The following is a 27373-nucleotide window of genomic DNA, read 5'->3' as shown; positions in this document are numbered from 1 at the left end:
ATCGTGATCAAGTCATTATGATTACGATAACGATGATGACGGCAGTCCGAAGTTGAGTTAGGGAGAGTCTGAAGCTGAAGCGTATCTGATCTATCCTGCAGGTCATGTAAATAGCGACGTTGTTGCGATTCTTGGTGCAGGAAGAATAGCGGCTCTTGTCACACGCAGTCCTCTAACGACATCAATAACGGATTCACGTACTCGAATCCTTCAAACTCGCTCTGGTCAATTTTATCGATCACTCTTCTGTAAAACGTTTTACAATAATAATGAATATTCAAGTAAATAACACAAAACCTGAGAAATAAAAGTTGATAAACGAAATGAAAATCCAGAAACTTACGCATCATCCGGTGTAAGGTGAACAGGTTCGTCAGTGAATTCCGGTGGGAAATTAGCCAAATCTCTATCAGAGTCTAACCGTGGTTTGTAAGGCGGAGTGACTTGTTTTTGCTCCAACTGTAAGCAGACAATAGTAATTTGAGCATTAGTAGCATTCGCGGACGCTCATAGTCAAACCTTTGGAAAAATCTAAATACATTATAAGAATACATACCATATCCCAATCAATGGCTTTGAAAAACGAGTGCCCGGCTATATCAAAGAATCCGTAAGATCCACAACCCAATCGTTCGACAGGATCTTTGCTGAGGAATCCTTTGAGAACGGAAGCTGCCTTGACGGAGAGCGATCTCGGGATTCGTATGGTTTTTTGTAAAATAACTTGGAATAGGTAATCCTCTGTGTTCTGGTCTGGATTTTCGGAAGCTCCGGCAATATCGAACGGACTGCGACCTGCCAACATTTCGTACAGCAGTACCCCGAGAGCCCACCAGTCCACGGAGAAACTGTAATCTTCGCCCCTCAAGATTTCCGGGGCAATGTAGTTGGGTGTCCCGCAGAAAGTCGCCGTCGTGTCACCTTCCCGCACTCCTTCCTTACACATTCCATAATCGGTGAGCTTCACGTGACCCTCGTGATCCAGTAATACATTGTCCAGTTTCAGATCTCGGTAAATAATTCCTGTTTTGAACAACAATACAATGGAATTGGTTAATAAATCTTAACTGAACAATGCGATGCCTCAATGTGATTTAAAGGGTAAATGATTCGACATTCTAACATCAATTTGTTGTAAGAATAAAGAAATAAAATTAATTTGACCTAGAAATAACGCTTAGGAGGTGGAGTGAAAAGAGAAAATGCCAATGAACGAAGGCCATTCTCTTACCTTTATTGTGCAAAAAGTTGAGAGCAAGACTGATTTCAGCAGCATAAAATCGAGCATGTTCCTCGGGTAAACGTCGTTGCCTCTGCATGTGGAACATCAGGTCGCCACCACGAACAAACTCGATGACAAAAAAGAGGCGCGACGGTGTTTGGAAGCAGGAATGAAGACCAACGAGGAACGGATGATTCGACGCCGTTTCAAATACGTGCTTTTCCGTCTGTACCCAGTCGATATCTTCATCGTCCGTTACCAGAGCTTTCTTTATCACCTTCATGGCGTAAATCCGCCGCGTACGTTTCAATTCGACCATTAATACTTTCGCGTAAGAACCTCGGCCAATAACTCTGATCAATTCAAAATCACTCAACGAATACTGCCTCTGTAATTCGATCATGTTATCCGATCCAGTTCCAGCCTCCAATGGTAACTCTTCGCCCTCATCACCCGGAGCTCCTGTAATTATAACGAGTCCATTAATTCTTACTCATTTTTACTTAGTAAAAAATCGACAAATCAACGAATTTGAGAATCGAAAGTGAAGGAAAAGTCTTACGATTACGGGAATGGTCTTCGACCGCTGCCAGCTCTGTAGATTCGTCATCAGGCTGTACGGCAGAAGAGCAATGCAGGGAATCCGATTGTTGTTGATCACCGTTTCTGTCCGTTGAAGGTGGTTCCGCTGTTTGAGGTACCTGCATGCTAAAGCATGGCTTGCCAACCACCTTGTGACACTTTTTGTGAACGAGGAGCTTGCATTGAATGCATTTGAAACCTTGCCGTCCCAGACCCCAGATACGATCTTGGCAAAACGCGCAAAATGCTCGCTGAAAAACCAGATAAATGTATGAAATGACCGTGAAAATCGATATATGAAATTCAAGAGGTACCAGCAATTGAACAAATCGCTTTCTCATTAATGGTTAATGGTTTATTGTTTTCAGTTTTCGTATCAAAAAGAATTATTAGTAACAATACGAAGTAAAAATTTAATATACACATATGAAGAAAAGGTGCTTCTTACTCGGTTGAAACGTTTTGCTTGAAAAATATGGCCATTGACTCGGTAAAGCTTTCTCCATCTTCGAGCACCACGCCTGTAGATACTTCCTTTAAAAATTAATATCAATTAACCCACTGATTGATCGTTTAAACGCAATCATTGAATTTACTTCCAGGCGAAATGTAAGTATTCACAATAAGTTTGCTGTCGTTCTTTTGGAGAAATATTGTTGAATATTAAAAAAATTCAAAAATTTTCATCTACCAAAAAATATCGTGATACTGATACATTGTTCTGTCTATATATTAAATACTTACTGTCTTCGCCTTGGCAGGGCATTCCTGGAGCTGCCGGTACATTTGGAAAAACTGTAAGCAAAAACAAAATATATTTCATTATTGAATTGTCAAAAGGAAAAATAGAATTATATAATAGTTTGCCTAATGCACAGGGGCTATTCCGCGTCAACCGGATCAGTCATCTCTCAGATATTTTTTTAATTTGGCATGTGGATTGTGTGGGACGAGTTAGATTTTTGTGCCAAAGCGCGAATCTCATAATGCAAAATTCGATTTTTTATTAACAATAACAAATTAGACTCCCATTTTTTTCAAAAATTCATAACTTCGGCAAAAAATTAGATACAATATATTTTTTTTTTTCAAATTACGCGGAAAGCTCCATAGAATTTAAAAAAAAATACGAAATGGTAAAAACAAGTTGTTATCAATTGTTTATTTAACAATTAATTTTTCAAAGATTTTCAAAACAGTGACTGACACGATCAAAAAATTTTTTTAAAATTCTGACATGTTCCTTGAACTGTACTACAACCTGTGAATTAATTCCAGAGGGGTGTTTTTCTTCGTTTTCGAGTAAAAAATCATTAAAGGTGTCGATGCGCATGAAATTGCGGCCCGCCGAGTCTCTACGTAATGGCGGGCGGCCGGTTGCCGTCCACCGCTACACCGCGGTGGCGTCGCAGCGTTATTTTAGAGTCATTTTCACGATGTAGGACATGATTGAAGAATCTGAAAAAAATACTGTACCTTCACAAGGCCTGCTCAAAGCGATAAGTGAAGTTTCAAGAATGTGTTTTTATTTTAAAATAAGTAGCAAGTTATGTAATTATTATCATTTATGTGCACTCTCATGGTGTGTAACCGTTATTTTGAATCTCTGTAATAAAAAAACGGTGAAAAACACATTCCTGAAACTTCACTTATCGCTTTGAGCAGGCCTTGTGAAGGTACAGTATTTTTTTCAGATTCTTCAATCATGTCCTACATCGTGAAAATGACTCTAAAATAACGCTGCGACGCCACCGCGGTGTAGCGGTGGACGGCAACCGGCCGCCCGCCATTACGTAGAGACTCGGCGGGCCGCAATTTCATGCGCATCGACACCTTTAATGATTTTTTACTCGAAAACGAAGAAAAACACCCCTCTGGAATTAATTCACAGGTTGTAGTACAGTTCAAGGAACATGTCAGAATTTTAAAAAAATTTTTTGATCGTGTCAGTCACTGTTTTGAAAATCTTTGAAAAATTAATTGTTAAATAAACAATTGATAACAACTTGTTTTTACCATTTCGTATTTTTTTTTAAATTCTATGGAGCTTTCCGCGTAATTTGAAAAAAAAAAATATATTGTATCTAATTTTTTGCCGAAGTTATGAATTTTTGAAAAAAATGGGAGTCTAATTTGTTATTGTTAATAAAAAATCGAATTTTGCATTATGAGATTCGCGCTTTGGCACAAAAATCTAACTCGTCCCACACAATCCACATGCCAAATTAAAAAAATATCTGAGAGATGACTGATCCGGTTGACGCGGAATAGCCCACAGGCATAATTGACACGGTGATCGAATTTCCAACACGTTCGCAATTAAAACTAGATATAAAAAGAAGGGAAAAATTCTTAACGTTAAGCACGAGAAGCTGTTTTTGTTTGTCAACTTCTACGAAATTTCCGAAAAGAAATGTAAACAGAACGGTACGCAAAAAAACCTCTGAAAACAATATCAACGATCATACAATTATTAGAGAAAAATTAATTACTTTCGAACCTGTACAGTGAAAAAAACAATACCAATTTTAGTCATTGCAAAAAAGATCGCAGATCATCTGCAAACTTGACTAATTAATTATCGCGAATAAGAATAAAAAAAAAAAAAAAAAGAAAAGAAAAGGAACCGTTTGCAAATAATTCGACAAGCAAATTAAAATACTGGGTAAAAAAATCAAAATGGCCGAAGTCAAGTCTCACTAGCGATTTAATATCGCCTGTAAGATTACATCAATCACTTAGAATTTGTCGAGGAATGATTGATGCGAGGGAAAATGATGGCAAGAAGAATTCAGTTACTGTTTCACTTTTCGTGAGAGTCTATAAAAATTGAGAATTCAATTCACGATGTTCGTTCGTATACAAACGCGCGCCTTTATTTCCTACGTAATAATTCTCTCTTGACATGAAACCTCGCGAGTCGTTCTCCCCCCCCCCCCCCATCTCCAGGATACGAAGATGATGTATGAAAATGAAGCCAACGGGCGAGTGGTTCGAAATTTAGGGTGTGGCCGGTGGCAATGGGTCTACAATCGCATCGGCCGAGAAGGATCTAATTCGTTTATGAATTACCGTAGCAGCAGCGGCAGCAGCAGCGGCAGCAACAAATTCACGCATAAGAAACTTGGCCATAAAATTTAGACCAATAAACGCATCGATCCGTAACCCTGACCACACAGCAGCTTCCCTGCATTCATTCATCCCTGACCTCTCTCTGTCTCTGTCTCACTCTTGTGGCCGACAGGAGTGGGTAGATTCCCCGCAGGATCCTGTTCCAGCGTTACATACATACATTTATTTTGGCTTCATTCCCATTGCGTCGTTTCGCCACCCCCTTCACTCCTCTCTCTCTCTCTCTCTCTCTCTCTCTCTCTCTCTCCCTCCCTCCCACCATCTCTACTGCGGTATTTTCCCGTTATCAACGTGTGTGGTATACCTATATATACACCTGGTCTGGTATATCGGCAGGTTTTAAAAGGTGCGAGGGCGCTCTACTCCCCTAGTACCTAGGCACCATCCAGCCACCACTCCGAGTGCCATACCTGACCTTTAACCCAAACTGATAGATTCACCGGGTTAAATTACCCCCTCCCCCCATCCTTGCACAACTCCTTATCTTTCTCTATCACCCCACAGCGATGTGCTGAAACAGATGGATCGTAGCGGAGTCAGACTAGAATGTTTACTTATGAGAAAGCACGTTGAGAAGAATTGAAAATTTCCTCTCTCACTTCTCAATTTCAATCGAAAGTAACCGGTGGTCATGGAAACTTGACGACGTGGAAAAAAAAACACGTTGTTCCTAACGGTATTTTCAATCGTTGTCTGGAAAATTCTGAACTTTATGATAAACCTGATGGACAAATAAATTAAAATCGATTCCGATATTTCGGTTATAAGTGCTAGCTTCTGCCTTTTGTTTCTATCTCTATTTGTTTAACCACAAGGTGATACGTACTGTTTCCACAAGTTCTATATCCGTTAACGTATACGTATATGTAAGATACATATAACTTTGAGTAAAAAGTTTTCTACCCCTTGGCGCGAAATGCTATAAGTTACATGTATGTGCTATACACGGTACACACCAAAGGGCAACCGCAGCCAAACTTTTATCCCGAGGATCTGAAAACTGCTAAAAGTTTTACGAATATCTCTACACCCAGGTATACACCTATACAGACTTTGTTCGTATTGTCTGCTTCTTCTTCTCTCTGCTGTAACAGCGAATAACGTACGTGTGTCCAACAATAAGACGCATCTGCCGTCGTTCTGCTGCAGTGCCAGAAGAAGAAGAAGAAGAAAAAAGAAGAAGATATAAACGAAGGAACTTCGAAAATCTTATATAACATACTGCTGCAAGTTAAAAGGATGAAAAAAAAAAAAATCTTCTTTCGATTTTAAGTCAAAATAAGAACGAGGTTCAATAAACTGAGCTCAATGTACGTTCCGTCACTGATATAAAAATGATTATGCTCGCAACTGGCAAGAGATTGAACTAAATTTAGAGGCATAGCGAAGAGAATTAGTTTCTTAAAAAACAACTGTAAAAATACACGGAAACCGTGAGTTTCCTGTGTTCGCGACATTGAAATCCTCCAACTCTAAAAAAACCTTGAAGTGTGATACGATAATCTCTCGCGTGATGTAATACCTACGTTACTTTATTATCGTCCGACCAACCTGCTATGGATTTGCCTTATTGTGTAAAAATCAGCAGTTGGCTCGTGACACATGCGGTTGCGGTATAAAATACATGCCGGGTATATAAATTCTGCGGCTTTAAAGATCTAACGCGCATAATGCAAACAAGTTTTCGCGGGTTGACTGGAATCATCACGAGCGTATATGCGATGCGGTTACTACAAGACGTAATATTATAAATAGCTCATTGTCAGTCGTAATGTATAAAATACAAAAACAACAACCACCTAAAATAGAAATTTATTTTTTCGAAACGGTCGATGAGAGAGAGAGAGAGGGTGGGAGGGGGGAGGGGGGGGGAGGTTTATCGTTAGCCCAAATGCAGAATTTCGACCCCAAATTCCGGAGTAGCTTCGGCCAGCATCTCGAATTTATGCATGTTTAAGTCGGAAAATATCGATCGTAGAGAAAAAAATTGCTAAAACCAAAGTTGTAGAGAATTAAATTTCCTACAAGTTTAGTTTTGATCATTTTTAGTGAAAACTTGAATATGAGCGAGTTATTTGACTAAAAAGGAATCCCCCTCCCCCCTATAAATTCAAGATTAAAATGGTGGTATCGAAAAATTGTTATTTTAAATTGGTACATTCCAATTGGTCTAAAATCACTGTCGCGGTCACGTGTGGTGCGGACAAGTTGGCGATATGTTTACCGGGGCAAGGTGAAATTTGGGTTTTAATTATCACCTGAATTTTAAAACGGCCAGAACGAAGGGTAGAGTGGAACAGGGCGTAGATATCGGAACTATCGAATCGTGCATGTGCATGCAGGTGACCTACTCCAGAAAGGCAATTACTACAGAGCTGCCATGCCTGCAGGAACGCCTATGAGTGTGCAGGACTCGCCCCCGTAATTACAATTTAATCGTCTTTTGTAATTAGCTGAAAACGCCGGATGATTAAGCATGGTTATACGTAGTATACTACCTCCAATGCCCGGAGAAACTATGAATTAAATAATGGCGAAAGATGTGATTTATATCCGAAGTTATATCAACGCTACTGCAGCGTATCGCATAATTTAGAACGTTGTTTTTTATACACATATATATATATATATATATATATATATAATCGTCGTTGTAGTATAATTGTGTTGATTTATTTTACACACCAGCTTACGTGTGTGTGTGTGTGTGTATGGGTATGCAAGGGTCAATTAACGTCGGAGTCATTGCGGGATTATGTGTACATTATGAGCCTACATGTCGAGCAGCGGTTATTGAATATTACATGTGCCTATGAATTTTGCCGACTACGCGCCCCTCTCGTCGCAGGATACCCTCAACGCGTAATTAAATTCAATAATCAATGAGCTCTTCCGAGACTGTAGAACATAAATTTGTATACCTGTTTTCCGATTATATTTTACGTCGTGACGAAGTAAACTGTACAACGAATTATCCATCATTGTTGTAGAAGAATGCAGAGAGTCAGGCTTCAAGAGTGATTAATTGTGTGCGGAAATGTTTAATTATTAAAAAATAACGCCCGACCCGCGCTGATGTGATCGGAAAACTTGTTATTTTTTTATACAAATGAAAAAGAACCGGTCGTATGTAATAAACAATAATCAGGTCTCTTTTTGTGACGCGTCGTTACCGCTTATCGATCATCGGCGATCGATGATTGACGACGTATGTACACATCAGTCACTAACAAATCACTGTATCTTTAAGAAAAATGATTCACCGCCGTACCCGTGCTTCGATTTTCCGTCGGCGATCTCCAAAGGTTTTTGAACATATTGATCCGCAATGGCATAACTTTTTTTGCTCGCATGAAAAACGTGCGATGAAAAATTTTATAGCCAAATCACTGCGTTCGAAGAGCAAATAAATGTTTTAAAATCGATATTCAATTTCGTTTGCATAACGTATGTCTCCAACTGTCGTCGATTTTTGAGATCAGAAACGAAAAACGAAGGTTTAAAGATCACCGACGACGAGAAAAAATTGTAAAATCGTATTGAAATAAATAAATAAATAAGTAAAAACAGTTGAAGATATAATTATTATCGATTGTATGATAAAATATATATCCTCGAGCCCAGATCTGGGGGATAATGGTGAAATATGAACGTATGCACGTGTACCTTGGTCGTCGATGTTAAATCCGTAGGCCAATATGTCCTGACAGAGCATCGGGTAGCCGTACATCATGGCAATCTTGAAAACGCTGTTGTTAAAACTAGCGAACGACATGTCGGTGTATTTAACGTTATTCAAACGCGGTGTGATATTTGAAAAACGATAACAATATAATCCTGATCCGCGGTCCGAGAATCGAGTGAAAATTCTCCATAGCGAACGACACGAATATGTTCGATTACACACCGTAACGAATCACTTTTTATTAACTCCCTCTCTTCTGATTCGCCTCGTTCCCGTATTGTTTCTTAAAAACTTTAAACACGCGTCGGGTGATATACGGGAGAATTGTTGTCGTCTATAGATATAAAAGTGTCACATGCAGCGGTTGGTTGAAACCAGTTAAAACCGACGGCAACTCGCGCACTGCGATCCAAAGTATTTTATTCAACCCAATAAACTCGACTTAACTGATCGAATCTCTTTTGCCCTACGTAGAAAATACGAGCCAAGAGCGTGTCGAATTCTTGTTACTCGTTATTCCCGCCACCGCGGATCCATTCCTCGACAAGACCGGGGTTATTGTCGTCACAGCGCGCGTTGTTAATCGTCGTTGAAATTAAAGGGCGAGAGAGGTAAAAGATCGACCGGAAGTGTCAAAAATCCATAGCAACGATACGGCGTAACACAAGGCACCGATGCGATAATGCCTCTTCCCACCAAAACACAAACTCCTCGCAAAACCATTTCGCCTCTGCAACGGCTGTAATATTATTATCTATATACGCGCTACGCCGTTTCTACAGCCCGTATATAATACACACCAGATTCGTACGACGCTCTCGCGAGATAACGCCGCTCGCCCTATCATCGACGATACGTACACACATTTTTTAAACCGTTGCTGTTTTTTTTTTTTTCTTTCTCTCTCTCTCTATTTATTTTGCCCCTCCCTACAACCATCCAAGTCCACCACGCCTTATCGGTTATCGCTTCGCACTGCGAGAGAGCGATGCTGGTGTGTGTGTGTGTGTGTGTGTGTGTGTGTGTGTGTGTGTATCTATAATATATAAATACACACACAGAATATAGCATTACTGTAGAGATTTCGCTTGAATTTCGTAAAAACAGCGCACACACCTGGAATCCGCGATGATCGTCGTTCGCACGATATTATATTATTATTATTATTATTATTATTGTTATTTTGAAAAGTTTATACACGGATAAGAACACGTGTTATGTACGTATATGTATACATATTACGTGCGTATACTCGGAACGAAATGAAAGAAAAAAATCTACAAGTTCGGAAGATGGAAAAAAATTTTAACCGCGCTCTGTGATTAGTAAAAATTATTTCTGTCCACCGCGATGAATTAAAATTCAATAATTTACTCCGCGCCGATGGTGATGTTGTGATGATGGAAAAAAAAAAGTGTGTCGCTGTAGTTTAGGCGTGTGAAATTATTGCGAGGATTTATGAATTTTTGTAGCGTGGGTGTTGTTCTACAAAAATCGATAGGTAGTATAATTCCAGTACTTTGTGATTTTTTCATTTTTAAAGAGACTTTCATATTTTTGGAATGAAATTAAACCGTTGAGTTACAGCGGTAGGTGTTCTTACCACCTGTTTATATCGATTTTTTGTATATTTTGAGAAATTTTCAACATATTTCTTTACGGCTTTATGCTATTTCTGACAGTATGCTAATAGGGTCTTCGATAATCGAGAATCATTGTTGCGCTGTAATGAAAGTTATTATTCTTAGAAACGAGTTGATTGAAAAAAAATCGTGAAAATTGAAGGAATAATCCATTTCCAAGAAAGTTACCCTTCTGCACATATACATGTTTTACATAAGTTATAAGTTTTCGGTGTCGCTGATTACGAATCTGAAAGCCGAGTTAAAAAATTCACGATCGCGGATCCGATATGGCGGACGAAAACTTCCAATTCGATCGAATCTGGAGAAAAAAACCTCTGTTCAACGGTTTTTGGGGTCGGTGATTACTAACCTGAAATCAGATTTTGAAAATTCAGTACGGCGAATGTAATCACCGCTGCATAGAGTTTTTTGACTATATTCGATCAAATTTGAAACGTCCGTCCGCCATATTGGATCCGGCATCTTGAATTTTTGAAATGTTATTTCAGATTCGCAATCAACGGCTCTAAAAATCAGAAAAATACTATCTTGCGATAAAAGTTAAAAACTCAGCACGATAATGTGTAACTCAAGTGGTTGAGAAGTACCGATTTTCGATCAACCAGCCTCCTTGAAACAACCCGAGCCGAATGCGCGGATGAAATCACACAGACACTCGAGTAAACATTCACATCTTATTCCCTTCCAACGGTCGGCTGAAATTAATGACTGAAAATGTACTATACGGTATACCGTGTGAGTGAACCTTGACGATGATACAGGACGTCGGCTTTGTCGTTTGTTCCCTTTGTGTCGGCGGACGATTACTTTTTTGGTATTATTATGCCTGCCTGCGTAGAAATAGTCGAGGCGCAAGCACCGCGGAACGCGAAAATAGTCAAAGAACCAACGACTGGCCCTTGGGCTCCATACCCGCGTACATATCCCTTTGTCACGTGTAAGTACGAACGAAAACCGTGGAGCAGACGTACAAGCAAGGCCGGCAAAGAAGCTGGCTTCGAGCCAAATTAAAACGGCAATGTTCGCTTTTCTGGGGAAGAAAACATGCTGCAATAAACGTTCGAATGCCACCTTGTCGGATACATTTGCACGAACAATTGGGTCGCTATTTGATTGTGAGCCATGTTTTTATCTTCCTTTTTTACCCTCTTCGCGGTCTGTAATAAGAATCTATGCACGACGTGCTTTCAGACTTTCACGGGATGAAAAAACCGAGTGACGATACAAATCGTCAAATATTAAGAAAACTTTTTGACCAATATTTGGTAAACAGAAACGAAAGGACATGGAATTTTGTACTGTCAGATTCGTCGTTACTGCCTCCTTCTTTTTATCTCGTAGATGGTAGGGATTGACGTTACCTACGTTTTGATACAAAACAAGCCGAAAAATATTTTGATCCGCACGTCTACAAAATATGTTGTGGAATCCGCGGATTGGAATGGTCTTTATGAAATGTGATATTGATCGGAGGGTTGAAAAATCAGATACCCTTTAAAGTCAGCTTCGTTTACACTTTGCGGTTAAAAACCGAATCGTATAAATAAATCATGTTACTGTAAACGAGTATGCACGTAATACTTCTTTTGATATTGTGTAATATTTCAAAGATCCGGTTTTGACGCAGCGCGCGAAACGATGAGAAAATATATTTATACGGAATGAAATTAACTGAGACAGAAAAATTCAAGATTATATTCTTACATGAAGCGTAAACAATCCTCAATAGCTAAATCTCAGTCTGCGTGGTATAACATCATTGCAGATTAAAATTAGTGAGTTTAGTAAAGCGTAGATGTTATAATTGCGACTCGTGCATAACGACGAAAGTTCTAAGTTTCTCAAACTTCTACTACAAGTTTCCTCATCCTTCTCCCGAAGCCCACCACCCTGGTTTCACTCCGCCGTATATAAGGTGTATAAAAATTATATACAAGCGCGAAACGAGCTCCGCGAACATGTTTTATGAAAAGACAATTATCTTCTACCCTCCTCGATCAAGTAACTCTTACAACTTTGACTTAAGAGAGGCTTGTACGAAAGTAGGGACATATCCGAATGACAAATTTGTAATGATTGTTCCAATGCTTTTGAAACATATGGATATCATCCGTGCTGCGATGTTGAACTTAGATTTTCATTAACCATTTTGCTTCTTCAATTTTCAATATGTCGTTGATAAATCGGTCAAGTAATATCTGCAGCGTGTATAATCCGGCAAAGCGAATATGGAAATATTAAATATTTTCCGGGATACGGTTCCACAGAGAAATCGCGATGAACTTCCGCAGGAAACACGAGTATTCCCCCGGCATTTCCAGATGCGCATAAAACTCCAGATTACGGAATTAAAAAACGTCCAGCTGGAGGTTATATTAAAGCAGCCTCAAAAACGGATGAAACTGAATTTAACCAGACGGCGCCGACTCAAATTCGTTATAAAAATGTAAAATTCTCCGACTTCTCATAATACAAAGTCTGCATGTTTAAGATCGAAAGTGAAACAGTTCGACCCGGCGTCATTTTTCAAGTAGAATTACGAATCTGTTATTACTCTACTTTTCTTTTCTTCAACGTAAAACGAAGACGAATCCGGTCAAATAAGAAATTCTAACGTCGTCGAGCTGGGCAAGAATTTTGCTAGACCGAGGAATTCGAAATATGTCGCGTAAGAATTCCGCGATGTTTTTAGGGGAGAGAATAGTGGGAATAAATTTCGCATACGCGTATAAGCCCGTAGATACGGATGAACGTAAAAGGAAGTCGAAGTTTGAGAAGTGGGTTTTTGGTTACATCTTGTTAAACTTTACAGGGTCAAGTTTAAGCCTTGAGGTTAAGACCTTGACCTGATTCGCTCAAGACAGTTTAACCGTCACCGTGCAGGTGAACACGTTTCATCCTGCCAGCGTGTATGTATACACTGTATAAATGCGACCAACTGCGGATCTGGAACAACCGCGTTGAATTAACCGGAAACGTAATCGATCCCGCTTCCCCGCATGGGATTTCCGATCACTGATTGACCCTATGCGCCATTACGTCTAGCTGATTATTTTTGAAATTAACAACTCCATCGTAACGATTCATGCTGAGGAAAAATGGTTATTTTACAATTTTGGAATTGTCTGAAATTCCGTAAACCATAATAAAACAAAACACACTCATACATCGAAATCTTAGGTCCTTAAAAATCATTGTAAAATAAAGCAAAGCAAAGTAAGAGTGATTTTTTCCCCAACCTTTTGGTTACGATAAAACTGTTACTAACTTCAACCTCGTGATTACTTGACCTTACGGAGGAACGTTAAGATCGATTTTAGTTTCGCCCCTTTCTACGATCGAATTAACACCGAGAGAACTTTTTAATTGTGATAACTATGTAACGGTAAGTTCTGAGTAGAAAATGAGATTAGTTTTGTAGCTGTAATAAGAAAATCTAGTACGTGGTACGGTTCGTTATAATAAGCAAAAACATCGAATATTGCAATAGGCAGAAAATATAGCATTAATCACAGTAAATCGTTACTTGTACCACATTTGCTCTTTGTAACTCCAACGATATTTCCATCGTTGCTGTAACGATACGAGTTTCAAAAAAAAAATCCATGAGCTATTGAAAAAAAAAAAAAAAAAAAAAATTAAATTATTCTCAGCATCTGGAGTACGTTTATATTTAAACTATTGTCACGACAATTCGCGGACTTTCTGTCGGGTGATTAACGACTGTGTTTATGACCGAATTGCTAATAGCGGCAAATCCGCAACGGTCCATCCTAGGTGCACGTAGCACATCCTACACGAAGCATTCAGCCTCTCATTGTCAGTATTGCGTCATACGGATGAGTACCAACACTTTCTGCGGAAAAATACCTGACACTGAGCAAATAAGCAAATAAACAGAGATATATTGTTATGTTTGTTACGCGGATTAAGATTTTAAACTATGGAAAACTAATCACTTTCACGCTGTTGTTCAAACCAAAATTCATTCGGCGAAACTTTCCGCATCGAATATATACGCAATGGTCAAATTTTCGCGTTCGATATAAATAATTCCATCGTAATTGTCCAACGATCCGATGCAGAGTATTGATTCGACCCAATTAAAGATCGGTGATTAATGAAATTAGCCAATTGTATATGATCAGATGAGGTAAATTTTTTCTCATCTTAATTCAATTCTTGCGGTCATAGTATTTATAATTCACGCGTGGCAGATCGATATTTCCTGGGTCGTGCTAATTCTAAATACCTATGCAAGTGAATATTTTCGATTCATGAATCGAGCTTTCGTTTTTCCGTTAGTGTTGTGAAATCTTTGTGATATGTCGAGACGCTATTCACATTTCGAATTTTCATGACCATCCTGTGCCGTGTTTACTGTGAAATTATACCTGGAAACCTGCGTAATAGTATTTTAGATGTGTATTCAGGAAAATGGATGTACCGGGTGTACGGTTGAGTATAAAAAAAAAAAAAAAATTACGAAACCAAATTTTTTCACACACTCCACGACCGGAGTTGATCGAGTCAAGTTTCATGTGAATAGTAAAGGAATCAAAGACTTAATAAATGAATATCAATTAACAAAATTCAATCGATAAATTTAGAGGCTGAAAATGTTACGTGAACAGGAAAACAAATTTCTCACATGCCGATGTGGACACAATAATTACTAAAAAAAGACAAATAAATTATTTCTAATTATAACGTGTAAAATGTTGAATTACTCAATGTTAAAAATACGCGCATTGCTTTCATTAAATTAAATTTAATCAACATCTGCAATTGCACCTTTTTCATCCGTCTAAAACTCTGCTGACTAACCTGTACATCCGACACATCCAGCTTCAGTATTTTGTGGCGTTTACTAAAATTACATATATCTTCGAGTCCCCGGTGATTATACGCATAATTATCGTTTCTTTTTTAAAGAAAATATGGTCAATAGCGGACCGAAAAGCGTGAACCAAAGTAAAAATAAACAGTGCGCGAAATGACGCAGATTATCCTCTTGTCTCAGAACATTTCTCCACAACCTGGACCGTGTCCATTGCTCAAAGAAAGTAAGAAAGAGAATCGAAAGTCTCGATTATAGGCGTAACGAAAAAGAACCGTGGACAAACGTGACGTTTCAACTTGGATTTGATCAGCGTATAACATACGCAAATACGCAATCGTAACGTGAAACGTCGTAAACATGCGGTTGCAGAACACATATGAGAAGAAGAGAGTTAATCCTCTGCCGTTACGCGTGAAAAACAACACGGCGGGTGAATAAAACTAAACAAATATACCTAATATAGATCTACCAATTGTACCGTTAGACTCTGTCGAGTCTCTGCCAGGCCACGACCTACCCCAGGTGATGTTATTGAACCTGCCGAATTGCGCGGTACCACCTGCAGCAGGACCGGCGGCCGAATTTGCGGCAGCGATAGCGGCGGCATAATCCCCAAGGTTCGATCCCGGGGCAGAGTTGGCGATATTTCGTTCCTGGGTGTTGCAGTGCCCGTGAAGAAGACACCCGGCGGCGAGGGTGTTCGAGGCATAAATAAGATCGACGTCGTCGTGATCGGGATCGTCGGACTCGTCGTCGTTGTTGCCGCGAGGTAAGTTGTGTCGTCTGGTGGTCTGAACGCCGGCGGTTCCGTCCTGGTGAACGTACGCGGCGTGGGACTCGTCCTCGGCGGAGTCGCTGCAGGGTGAATTAGACGAGAAGACGACTGCGCTGGTCCCCGGAAATCCGGCACCGGGAGCTCGGGGAAGAACTGCCGCCTGGAGCGCGGCGCCCTCGACGACGGAGGCGCGTCTCCCGGCCGCGGCCGCCGCAGCGGCTGCCGCGGCCGCGGAATACGAGTAGAACGAGCCGCCCTGTATCATGAGCGTGCACGGGGCATCCTCGACCGCGTTTCCGACGGCTGACGACATCTCGCATCCCTGAATCTGCTGCAGCGTCGAGGCGCCCTGAAGGAACTCGGAGGCGGCCGGTGTCGTCTGCTGCTGTTGTTGGCTCTGCTGTATCGTCTGCTTGTCCTTGTCGCGCCGGGGCGACCGGCCCCTGTCGGCGACGGAAGTCGCGTTCCAGTAGCCCCAGGCCATTTCGGAGCGTTGTTATGTCACAGTACCTGCACGCTGCTGTGCCGCGGACGGCTCGTCGCGACAATTCGCTACGGTCACGGCGCACCGAACGAACCTCCGCACCTTCGACGGAGCGTCTCCGGGTTCTCAGCGACGACTGGTGCCGCTGCAGGCCCGGCTTGAAACCGAGCGTGATCCGACACACCTAGATTTTTCCTTTCCTGAAGGAGGCGGAGGCGGTGGTGGAGTAGGAGGAGCAGGCCGAGCAGCTGAGCCGAGGCGACGCTCGGAGGGAGAGAGTCGGCGAGAGAGAAGAGAGGGAGAGAGAGAGAGAGAGCCGGTGGAGGAGGACGTCGGGAAAGGATGTCACCGGGCCCTGTCCACGCACCGTAATAATTCCCCTGCTGCGGAATAAAAAAGATTCTATAACAATGCCAGTGTACTATATACTACGGTATCAGCGATCGAAACAACGAGAGTCCACGGAGTCAAATTTTCTTTCGCCTCTCTCTGCCCCCGGGGACGGCGACGAGGATAAGGCGACGCAGGATTGCTCGTGGCGCGTTTCGGGGGCGGCCCGAACCCCCGTTTAGCGGGGCTCTGCGGTGCAGGGTGAGTCACGGGGCGCGATACGAGAGCGAGGTACTCCCGGAGAGGACTGACGACGACGACGACGACGACGACGTCGACGAGGAGGAGGAGGAGCAGGTCTCGTACGTCTTCGCCGCGGCGTTTTACTTTCCGGGGGCGGAAGGGGGGCGGGGTGGAGGTTCCGTGCACGCGAAGTGGGTAATCAGGGCGAGTAAGATATCGACTGCAGCAGAAGCTCTACTGCTGCTGCCGCCGCCGTCGACGTCGACGTCGACGTCCGACGCGCCTCTCACGGCGCAAACGCGCACGCAGCTTTTCTACTACCCGTGACGCTCATACCCCGCTGGTATATATACAGTATGTACGTGTCGCCCTTCTTCAGTCATGCCCGCAATCGTTGCAATGTGTGCAAGGTGTGTTGAAAAGGTAAATCGCTAGCAGCTACCAGCCTGTCCGCCTTACGGATGGATAGAGGTGGGCGAATCTACCTGCCTGCGTTGCGTCGCGACGCCTCGCTGCTTCGCTGCCTCTCTCGTCTACCTATTGCGAAATATTCAATTTTACAAGGGCCGGGCGAAGCGGGAATTATATTTCACACACCGTTGAGAAGAAGTTTATCCTTTGCGATAGCTCCCAGGTAGAACACACGTTTAGATAAAGCTAAACGATGGTCTATAATACGCATATTAACCGTAATGAATGGATTTTACGAATGTTATTCGTATTTTAGACGCTCGATCAGACTTTATCTACGCGTGTTTTCTATCTGGGAGTTGCTGGCATGGATTGTCGAACGGTTGACAATCAAACTGTAAAATGAGGGAACTATTCTTTGAAATGTAACGTGGAATGAAAAAGGAAAAACTGTCGTCGCTGGAGATCCTTACGCGTATCGCTTGCGTTGTTGAAGAAATCGCGCGGCGAGCGTGGGAAATCAAGGAAATCGTTTCAAGGCTTGCGGATAAACGGCAAATCGCGTCCATTGATCAACGTTCTATATTGATTCCCATACCTTGTGTCGCGCGCTTTCGTTGATTTCCCAGCGTTTGAGGTAATTTTCAGCGATATCTCGTGATATCCTGTGATTCTACTCATTTCGGAAATCATTGGGAATCAGGTATAACAATGAAAACATGAGTGGTAATCACTCATTCTATTTTCCAGGCGGCTAGAAAATTCTAGTTAAATGTGTAATTATGTATGAGTACGATTTCTTATTTTACAAATCATCGCTCGGTACTACTGGCTCGTAAGTTTCTCATACAAGACTGAAAATGGTCTGATCGATTTGGCAGACAAAATAAACAAAGGTTTGATTCATAGTTTAACTATACCCACTTTACATTATAGTGAGATACGACATTCAAAAATTGTACCATATTATTCACCATGTTTTCAGACTATCCTGCCTCTTCGTTCCCATTTCTTTACGCTGTACGTACACAATGGTTAGATTGATAACTACGTCCTAACAAATGCAACGACGATGAATAACGAATGAAAATTAAGTCATTCCTCGTACCTGCACAATAGAATGTTCATTAGATCCTGATATCCGTGTCGTAGAGGTTGAAAAAGAGCGACGCCGACTCACTCTCGGACGGTTGGTCGATAAGTCAGAGAACGACGTTGGTATTACTCGATTAAATCACGATTGAGGAGGAATCAAAATCGTACGATAATTAGCAATCAGAGACTGCAGCGCGGTTCTCCTACGAGTTTCATTTATTCATCCGAGAGTAAAAAAGTACCGCCGTTGCTGATGATTCGAGAATCAATGGCAATGTCACAGTAGGTACTGGGTTACATGCAGCGGTTTACGAATTCAAATGAACCTCAATAATCGTCGACGTATCAAACCTTGCATCGTGAAAAATTTCCACGACAAAATATTAATCCTATATACGTCTAAAATTCATATTTCAATAAGAAATGTGAAAAATAAAAACTAATTTATAATCGTCGTTAATGCAGCGGTGTAAACAACGAATTAGAGTTTCCAATTTACGACGCACAATATGCACGTTAAACCCATTGTAAAACCTGTATTCTAATTTTCACAACAATTCGTTCCTCCTCGACTTTCGCAATGAAATAAAATCACTGTGTAATACATATGCAGCGACGTCGAACACATACCTGGACGATTGTCCCACGTCTGTTAATCACTTTGTTACTCGTTGCGTATACGTGCTTAAGAACGTTTAACGCCTAGTGATTTGAATGCTCGCGTGAATGCTTTGTTTGCCCTCGTTACAGAGCGACATATTATAAATACACGTACGCGTCTGTGTGTCTGTATTTTTGTTTAAAAAAATAATTAACACCCGTTCACAGCCGATGTTAACGAATGTGAAACTGCAATTGGTTACATTATACGTTACAAAAGACTCGGGATTTAAAAGCCATCTAAATCGTTATTGTGCATTTCCGTAATGTACGTATGTTCGATAACCAAAATCTTCACAATACAATTGTTCTACGGTATTCTATAACTGTTTGAACAAGGATAAGTTGTTTTTTTTTGCCGCTCTTTTTTCACCAACTTTAAAAATTAAAGTACCGCAACACCGCGTGTCGCTCTTTTTCCATTTTTTTCTCGTACGTGCACCCGTACTCGTATAATAATAATATAATAATAATAATAATAATAATAATAATAGAAGTAGTAATGAAGGAACAAATTCAAGCCCACTAGAGGCAGCAGAAGCTGTTAGGCGATGTTGACATCCGCGGAGCAGCAGCAAGTACCTTTAAATAAGGCGGCCAGGCAGTAGTAGCTGCTGGGTCACCAACGAAAATGCTGAGGGTGTCAAGGCCAATTACAAGCGTCAAGAAACACGAAACGTCCAGAAGCCCTCGAGAGTTTCGTTTACACGCGTACAACATGCAGATGTATGCACGTGTGTATAATTTTACGGCGTAGTAGAAACGAGAGGCCGCGACGTCTGTTTCCGTTTGCAGAAAAATTCACTCGATATACATATAATATATGACTTTTTTTAAATCGCATCAATTGGAATATTAGATCATCGCGAGAAATGTATTACTGCGTAGTTGTGGTTAATTCTAGATATTAAAATTTTCCGTCAGACAGTTACCGAGGGGTGAAATGACCGTCGTCTCGTGACTGACAAATCCAAGGTGATCAAAATTTCGATCGGTAATCTCAAAGTATACACATCCCGCGTAATCAGCTAAAAAAGTAAAAACAACAAACTTTTACAAAGTGATGAAAATATGAAAGTAAATTAGCGTATAATTTTCATTAGGTACAACGGATTATAATCGTTGACTTGCGCGTTCTAAACATGAGATAATAAGCACGCGTCACAAATAACAGACGTCGGGGGCCATTCATTAATTACGTACGGGTCCCGAGGGGGAGGGGGGGTTAAAAAAATCTCTACATGCCCTTATCTTGGGGGGGGGGTCAAAAATTACCAAAATCGTCCTAACGTAATTATCGAATGGCCCTCCGCATGCGCATATATAAAACGTAACACCTTTTACGCTGGCAAATCTCGTCCAACAAGTGGAACTACGGCGAGAAAAATTGTCGTTGTACGACAATTTTAAGTTTAAATTGATCTCCAATTATAATCGTCCAATAAAATGATATTACTTATAGTATATTCGCGTTTTCGTACGCGAATGAAATTGTTATCCTCGAATTTCCAATTCGAGCGTAAGCGTTTTCAACTGATCCCATACAATAAATTGCTGCTCGAAGAACCGTTCTGATTAATTGTAATAAAAGTCAAGACGAAAGTAGGAACGGAATGAAATAAATGAAAGTGGGTAGGTTGGTAGGAGGGTGACTTCTTCGCTCTTCGATGACGCTAACGCGGAGTAGGTATATAATTTACCGTAGGTATATGTAATTATGTACGTACATAGGATTGGTGGGAATAGGCGTTGGAAAATGAGATCGAGACCTTTGTGTACGCCTATGTGTACAGATTTGTGTGTGTCGGTAAAGACGAGAAGCCGAGGAGTCTCGGGGAGATGAGAGACTCTTCACCTTGCAGAATTCATACCCGAGGATTATTGTATGGAATACAGAGCGGAATTGTAACACAACGAACGCGACAAAGGAACAACACAAGGAGTGCCTCTCTGACTAATCCTTCACCCTGCAGCTGCATTATCATTGACCTATATTTATCCGATGCACATGCATTATGCATATGTACGTACGTTGCGTAAATAAAGACGCGTTATTTCTTACTTCAGAGGTTTTTCATCATCAGAGACTGAAGATCGTCGTTATTAGGCGTTGTTATTCTACCCCGAGATTGTTGCTGTGACGCAGGGAAAAAGATAACGCAATCGTCTTGAGGAATTTTTTTTTATCGCTTCCCCCACTCTTGCCGCAATCACGCATACTTACGTAAATCGGAATATATCACAAGTCATTTGATCAGGGTGAATCTCCGCGGTTAATAACCGAAATCGCAAATTTTTTTACTACTCTTTTCAATTACTCTGACCTGTATACAAGAATCCTATTATAGAATTTTTAATCGTCGAACGATTGCGAATATGTATTCACTTCTCCAGTAAGTTTCAAACGTTTCTGTACACATGTATATACATATATACATATTAGGCTGATTCAAAAAAAACGGCTAATTTTTTTTTTTCAAAATCCTCACATAAAAACTTCCGAGAAGGTGTGAAAAGACGCCTGTAAAAAGCAGAGCCCTTAATATTACTGTTAAGAGGTCGCGCATCAGGAATTTCTATTTCCCGTTTAAATAACACAGGAATAAATTTTTTTAAATTTTGCAATTTCGTATTTTTGCAACGGCTCATTGAATTAGCAAACCAAAGCATATTTTTGTAGGAAATTTGACGCTCTACAAAAAAAGTCCTCACGAAGTTTTCGATAGTCACACTCCTTCAAAAGTTATTCGAGGTCAAAGTTGAACTTACAAAAAAATTCAATGTTTTTTTTTTTCGATGATACTATGAATCTTTTCTCATTATTTTGTTATAAAGATATATTTAATAAATATATCTTACTCTAATTGGGCTTTTTCAATCATTAATTTTCCCATCGAGTCAATATAAAGTTACCTTACAAAAATGCGATGTTAAATAATAAACATGTTATCATGGAGAATCCATAACTGATGCACTTGACTATTTAAAAATGTAATTGTTCCGAAATCTATCCTCTTTATAACAAAATAATGAGAAAAGATTCATAGTATCATCGAAAAAAACAAAAAACATTGAATTTTTTTGTAAGTTCAACTTTGACCTCGAATAACTTTTGAAGGAGTGTGACTATCGAAAACTTTGTAAGGACTTTTTTTGTAGAGCGTCAAATTTCCTACAAAAATATGCTTTGGTCCGCTAATTCAATGAGCCGTTGCAAAAATACGAAATTGCAAAATTTAAAAAAATTTATTCCTGTGTTATTTAAACGGGAAATAGAAATTCCCGATGCGCGACCTCTTAATAATAATATTAAGGGCTTGCTTTTTACAGGCGTCTTTTCACACCTTCTCGGAAGTTTTTATGTGAGGATTTTGAAAAAAAAAATTAGCCGTTTTTTTTGAATCAGCCTAATACATATATTGTTTGTACAGCTCTGCACGACCGATAATAATGAATACCAAGTGTCAATCTCTCAGGTCTAACGTTATTTTAGTATACAATATTGATCTTTTGCTAGCACCGTGTTTTACGTAGATACAACATATGTTTAAACATTGACGCAATATCCGTCGTGACTTCTGATCTCTTAACACTTGCACGTTTAGAATTGCTATTATGCCGATGAACATTGTCCGCAGCGTTATTTTGTACATGGTACATGCTTGTTGATACTTATTCCTCGTGTTTGACAAATAGATGAAGATAATTTTCAACAAAATAACACAGAATAGAAATAAATGGAAATGAGTTATAAAAGAGGTATAGAACTGCTGAAAATATGGAAATTAATTAATTAAGAAAAGTTTCGTCAAAGTTTTTCTATTTCTTTTTTTGTCCTCACCTCTCCGTTATTCTTTTTTGTATCGATACGATGACCAGACATCCGTTGCCAAAGATGGTTAAAAAAAAAATTACTCATAATAATAAAAATAACAATAAACTTCTTGCGTATCGAGAGGAAACTTTTGTACGCTAGTTTAATACAGAAAAAGATAAGATGTTCAGAGCAGAATGTTGCCGAGTGTTCGGCTTCAAGACTCGGTGAAATAAAAATATGTAACGAATGATTGAAAAAAAAAATCTAAACGTTCTTTGAAATTGATAATACATATACGTGAAGATGAGGGTGACGTAATTAAACATCTGACTGATTGTAAGCAAAAAAATTGACGAGTAATTGGAAAAGAAAAAGTGTTTGTTTACACGAACATATTATGTACGTATAATTATTAACAACGATCAATTATCCGTGCACACGTGTGTAAGACAACACAATTAATATAAGTATACGTATTACATACGTGCACATCGTAACACCCACCTTCATTCATGCCGGAAGCCAGTTTGAGAAAGAGGAGGCACACTTTGTTTTTACTGGAAAATCGATTCTCCTCAGTCAGCTGTTCGAATATGTAACAGCACGTGTACATGATGTATGTGTGTGCGTGTGTCTGTGTGTGTGTATGTATGTTTGCATGTATATATGCGTGTTGTAACGAACGACTCGGTATTACAAGAGGAAAAAAAAAGAGAGAGAGAGAGAGAGAGAGACGTGTGGGGCATGTAAGTTGAAACGCGGACGTTGGATGTCTGCTCGTTAAATAAACATACACCACATTCATATATACGTAAGTTTTAAACTTTTAAAACACATTCCGTCCGCGGTCCTCGGCGGCACCGGTAAAGATGTATAGCGAATAACGGTTAGCGTTAGGTAACGTGTAAAGTATAACACATGCATCCACGTTCTGCGCCACCATGATATACGTATAGGTATGTATATGTTACACACGTGCATACAGTCGTATACGCAGAGGGGGGGGGGGGGGGGGGGGGGGGGGGGGATAAATAAAACAATGTAAAAATCGAGACGAAGAATACGAAAACGAAATTCAATGAAATTTTTTCAACAACTGGCGAACGATCTTATCGACAAGTTTACTCGCTGGACAGTTATTTGCGTCCCGGAAAAAAAAAATCTCAATACCGAAAATATCCTTCTATTCATGATACCGTATAATCCGAAAATGAAAAAATAAACACCTAACGTGACAATTTATTGTTGCGCTGTGATTTTGTTAGACTCGTTTCTTTCGAATTTTATTTAACATTTTCACGCAGTCAATCGGTTTTGGTTTTGGTGCAAGAGAAATTTAGAGGAAAAAACAATGAAAAGCATTTTGTCATCCGTTTTAACAAAGCCGACGGGAAAAGATACCGATCAAATACCTGCTACAGAAAAAAAAACACACGAATTCGTGGTTTCTTCCTGATTCATAGCAGTATGAAAAAATTGTACAAAACGGAGAAAGAAAAATAAACGTTCTTACACAGCCTCTTGGCCGTTAAAACTGCGTGCTCATCTTCACCGCGATGTGACGTCAAATCGGGTGCAACGTCACGCGACAACTAAACGACCCGAAACTAATTGCCCTGCACGATCTTCCGGTTGATTGTATAAAGTTTACTCAACAAGGCGAAGTATTCCTTCTGTTTTTCCTCTTACTATTTTCGTACTATTACTATATTCAACTCTTTCATCTTTATTCCATCGTTTTTCTCTCGACTCGCGTAACAAGCACGAGGAGTATAGATAAAAGCGATAGACGAACAAGCTTTCATTAATTTATGTAAGTTGCAAAAACAAAAAAAAAAGAAGGAACATGTGAAAGATATGCAACAACCTAATCGCAGTTTAAAAGAAAAAGCGATAAATAACGAATGAATCGATGACAAAAATGACCATTTTAGAACGGCGTAAGACTTTAACGAGCATAAAGTATTCTTCGATGGTGAGTAATCTTGCCCTCCCTGAGACGAGATAAAAAAGAAAGAAGAGAATAAAAAGAAGAAATCAACGAACGACGGTGCTTATCGTTGAAAAACGGCCTTCTGCGGCCTTCTGCGGGAAAAAGTGGCCCAGATGCATTTTTAATGAGTTTAGCGGTCGCGGCGTGAAGCGAGATAAAGGATAAACTGACCGTGTATCGTGATTTCCGTGTCCTTGTTGAGCTCGTAGAGGCGCAGCGCCTCGTCGAGTTCCGGCTGCGATCCTATCGTGCAAGGATCGCCCTCCTCGTCCACCCATTTCATCGTGAACTGATCGTTCTGCAGCTGATCCGGTCCCGTCCCAAATCCGCAAATACTCCGCATTTCGTCGCGGAGTGCGTCCACCGACATTCCCGTACCCGCAGGCACGTAAGTTATTTGTACCTCACTGTCGAGAAAAAGTTAACGATTATCCCTTGTTTCGTAGCCAGATATTTTATCGATTTTTTGAAATTGTAAATCGTCATTGAAGGTTTCGACCGTTTCATGAGCCGATATCGTAACATAACTCAGAGATTAGAAGACAGCTCTCTCTCTCTCTCTCTCTCTCTCTCTCTCTCTCTCTCTCTCTCTCTCTCTCTCTCTCTCTCTCTCTCTCTTTGTCTCACTCTATTTCTTATGTCCGCTTACATCTTTCCTCACCTTTCAATTCCTTCATCTATTTTACCATTTTTGCGAAAAAGCGAAAGGGTGAAAATTTATAATTACACCACGATATATTGGCATTGAAATATATAAATTATCCCTACTCCAATACAATGCCTATTTTAAAACGACCACCTGGGAATTTCTTGACAAATACAATACTGCACTGACAATGAGTCATACTACAAGCTAAACGACAGCTCATTCTAGTAAAACACTGTGATCACAGTTTTAAAAGAAATTGGCCTGCTCGAGTGTAATAGCAAACCAATTCGAAATTCGAAGTACAACTACTTTGGTGCCTAGAAGAAAAAAAAACTGCTCAATTATTTATCCTTACTGTACATCGATTAAAATATGGATTATTCTTTGAGGATTTCGTAAATTGGGGACAAATTCGTTGCTCTATTAAATTTTCACGGGAACGTAATCATGCAATCGCACAATTAAGGCGATGCGGCGATAAGGATTCATCAGCACGGTGCTTTGTCGGTAATGAGAAAAAAAATGTGTAAAAAAAACAAAAAGAACTAAGTAGTCAACGAAAACGAAAGAGCGTTACCCATTGTAAACAATTTTGACTCGTATCTCGTTGTCGGCGTCGCCCGTCTGCGTTGGCATTCTTCAGACTATCTTGATTATTCCGGGTTGACTGAGTCCCCGGTTTTTCTTTCGGTGATACTCGCTCAGGGTCTTTTCTCGATCTCTCTGTCTCTTTCTCTCTCTCTGGGTAACTGAAACGACGATGAGGATGATGATTATCACTCATGCAGGCGGGAAGATGCGGCTAAGAATCTGTTCGATTGGTGGGCGGAATGAAACAAGTGCGAGCTGAAAAAGTTTCGTACGAGTTTTGAAGCAAAGCGCGCGCAGCGTGTTTACGAATTTTCGAGCGACACGCGTCCAGGTGCCGCCGACAAGGTTTTCTTTACTATAATACCTAATAACGATGCGATGCGATGGCAGAACGGAACGTTGAGCGAACGGCACCCGACTCGCGAGAAGTTTTGTCGAAGACTAAATGGGCAAGAGACGAGCGGAGACAAAACGTGACGATGAGAAAACGCTCGGCGTTGCGGATGGATAAATTCCTAGGCGGGCGACGCTCGTGACGATGAGGTTTAATTCACCCCTCCGTCGGCGCCAATTAACCTTATTTATTTGTGCCTGACATCGTCGCTTGATGCGACTGACTCACCGTATTCGTAAAACAATAAAACACGCTCGCCCGGTTTAAATATCTCTTCCTCGATTGACGTTTTCTGCACCTCTGTATTGTCTCTGGGAGAAACGTTACCGGCGGTTACGTTACCGCTTATTCCTATTTATCGCTTGAGAGTGATCTTGATACGCCTGCTGAAAGTCGACTGTAAAATTGACGTTTCTTTTTAAAACGATAAACCAAATATAACGGCATCAAATTAAGAAAATCAAACACTTTTCGAGCGCGGCTGACGCACTGTCACTTGCCAGATGCCATCTTTCGGAGAAACAACATGGCCGACTACCATCAACGCATGCTACCCAGATGGCGCTGCTGTCCGAATCACCGCAATTTTAGTTCGCTTTCGCGCCGCTCGATTCAACGGTCGCAGCGCCATCGCGGCAGAAATAAAATTTCCCCGGGTTAGAATGGTCCGCACGTGCAGGTACGGATTTTGAGGGTACTTTCGCGGGGCCTCGTATTAGTGCAAATTTTGAAACACGAAAGGAAAGTGGAATGATACGAAAATTTTCCGCCAGAATGTCCGATGCTCGAATCATTCCGAATCTCGTTTCCGTTGCGTTGAA

At 40.5% G+C, this 27373-nt stretch overlaps 1 protein-coding gene across 6 annotated transcripts; it reads right to left on the bottom strand.

Annotated features, from left to right (window-relative positions):
* aPKC (protein kinase C iota type) lies at window positions 1-27079 on the bottom strand. Of its 6 annotated transcripts, none has more exons than XM_046609013.2 (10): window positions 26781-27079; window positions 26145-26316; window positions 25090-25325; window positions 2549-2599; window positions 2253-2338; window positions 1785-2055; window positions 1232-1684; window positions 557-1023; window positions 344-459; window positions 1-246 (listed from the first exon to the last, which is right to left on the bottom strand). In XM_046609013.2, the coding sequence occupies exons 2-10, from the start codon at window positions 26201-26203 to the stop codon at window positions 159-161; spliced, it is 1827 nt and encodes a 608-aa protein (XP_046464969.1). In that variant the 5' UTR covers window positions 26204-26316; window positions 26781-27079; the 3' UTR covers window positions 1-158. The 6 variants fall into 6 exon arrangements, with proteins under 6 accessions (XP_046464969.1, XP_068989185.1, XP_046464967.1 ...); XM_069133084.1 differs by lacking the exon at window positions 26781-27079 and adding an exon at window positions 26523-26636; XM_046609011.1 differs by lacking the exons at window positions 26145-26316; window positions 26781-27079 and adding an exon at window positions 15580-16752 and having other exon boundaries at window positions 25090-25213.
* Window positions 27080-27373: the final 294 nt, after the last annotated feature.

Source organism: Neodiprion pinetum, chromosome 1 (genome assembly GCF_021155775.2).
Source record: "Neodiprion pinetum isolate iyNeoPine1 chromosome 1, iyNeoPine1.2, whole genome shotgun sequence".
In the NCBI taxonomy this organism is placed as follows: Eukaryota; Metazoa; Arthropoda; class Insecta; order Hymenoptera; family Diprionidae; genus Neodiprion; species Neodiprion pinetum.
Note: the sequence above shows the minus strand (reverse complement) of the source record. Positions and strands in the feature narration are given on the sequence as shown.

Coding starts and splice junctions, on each gene's coding strand:
- aPKC (XM_046609011.1), bottom strand. CDS start 16,369: ATGGCCTGGGGCTACTGGAACGCGACTTCCGTCGCCGACAGGGGCCGG. Junction 1,685..1,784: donor CGAAGACCATTCCCGTAATC/GTAAGACTTTTC, acceptor TTATAATTACAG/GAGCTCCGGGTGATGAGGGC. Junction 1,024..1,231: donor CAACTTTTTGCACAATAAAG/GTAAGAGAATGG, acceptor TGTTCAAAACAG/GAATTATTTACCGAGATCTG.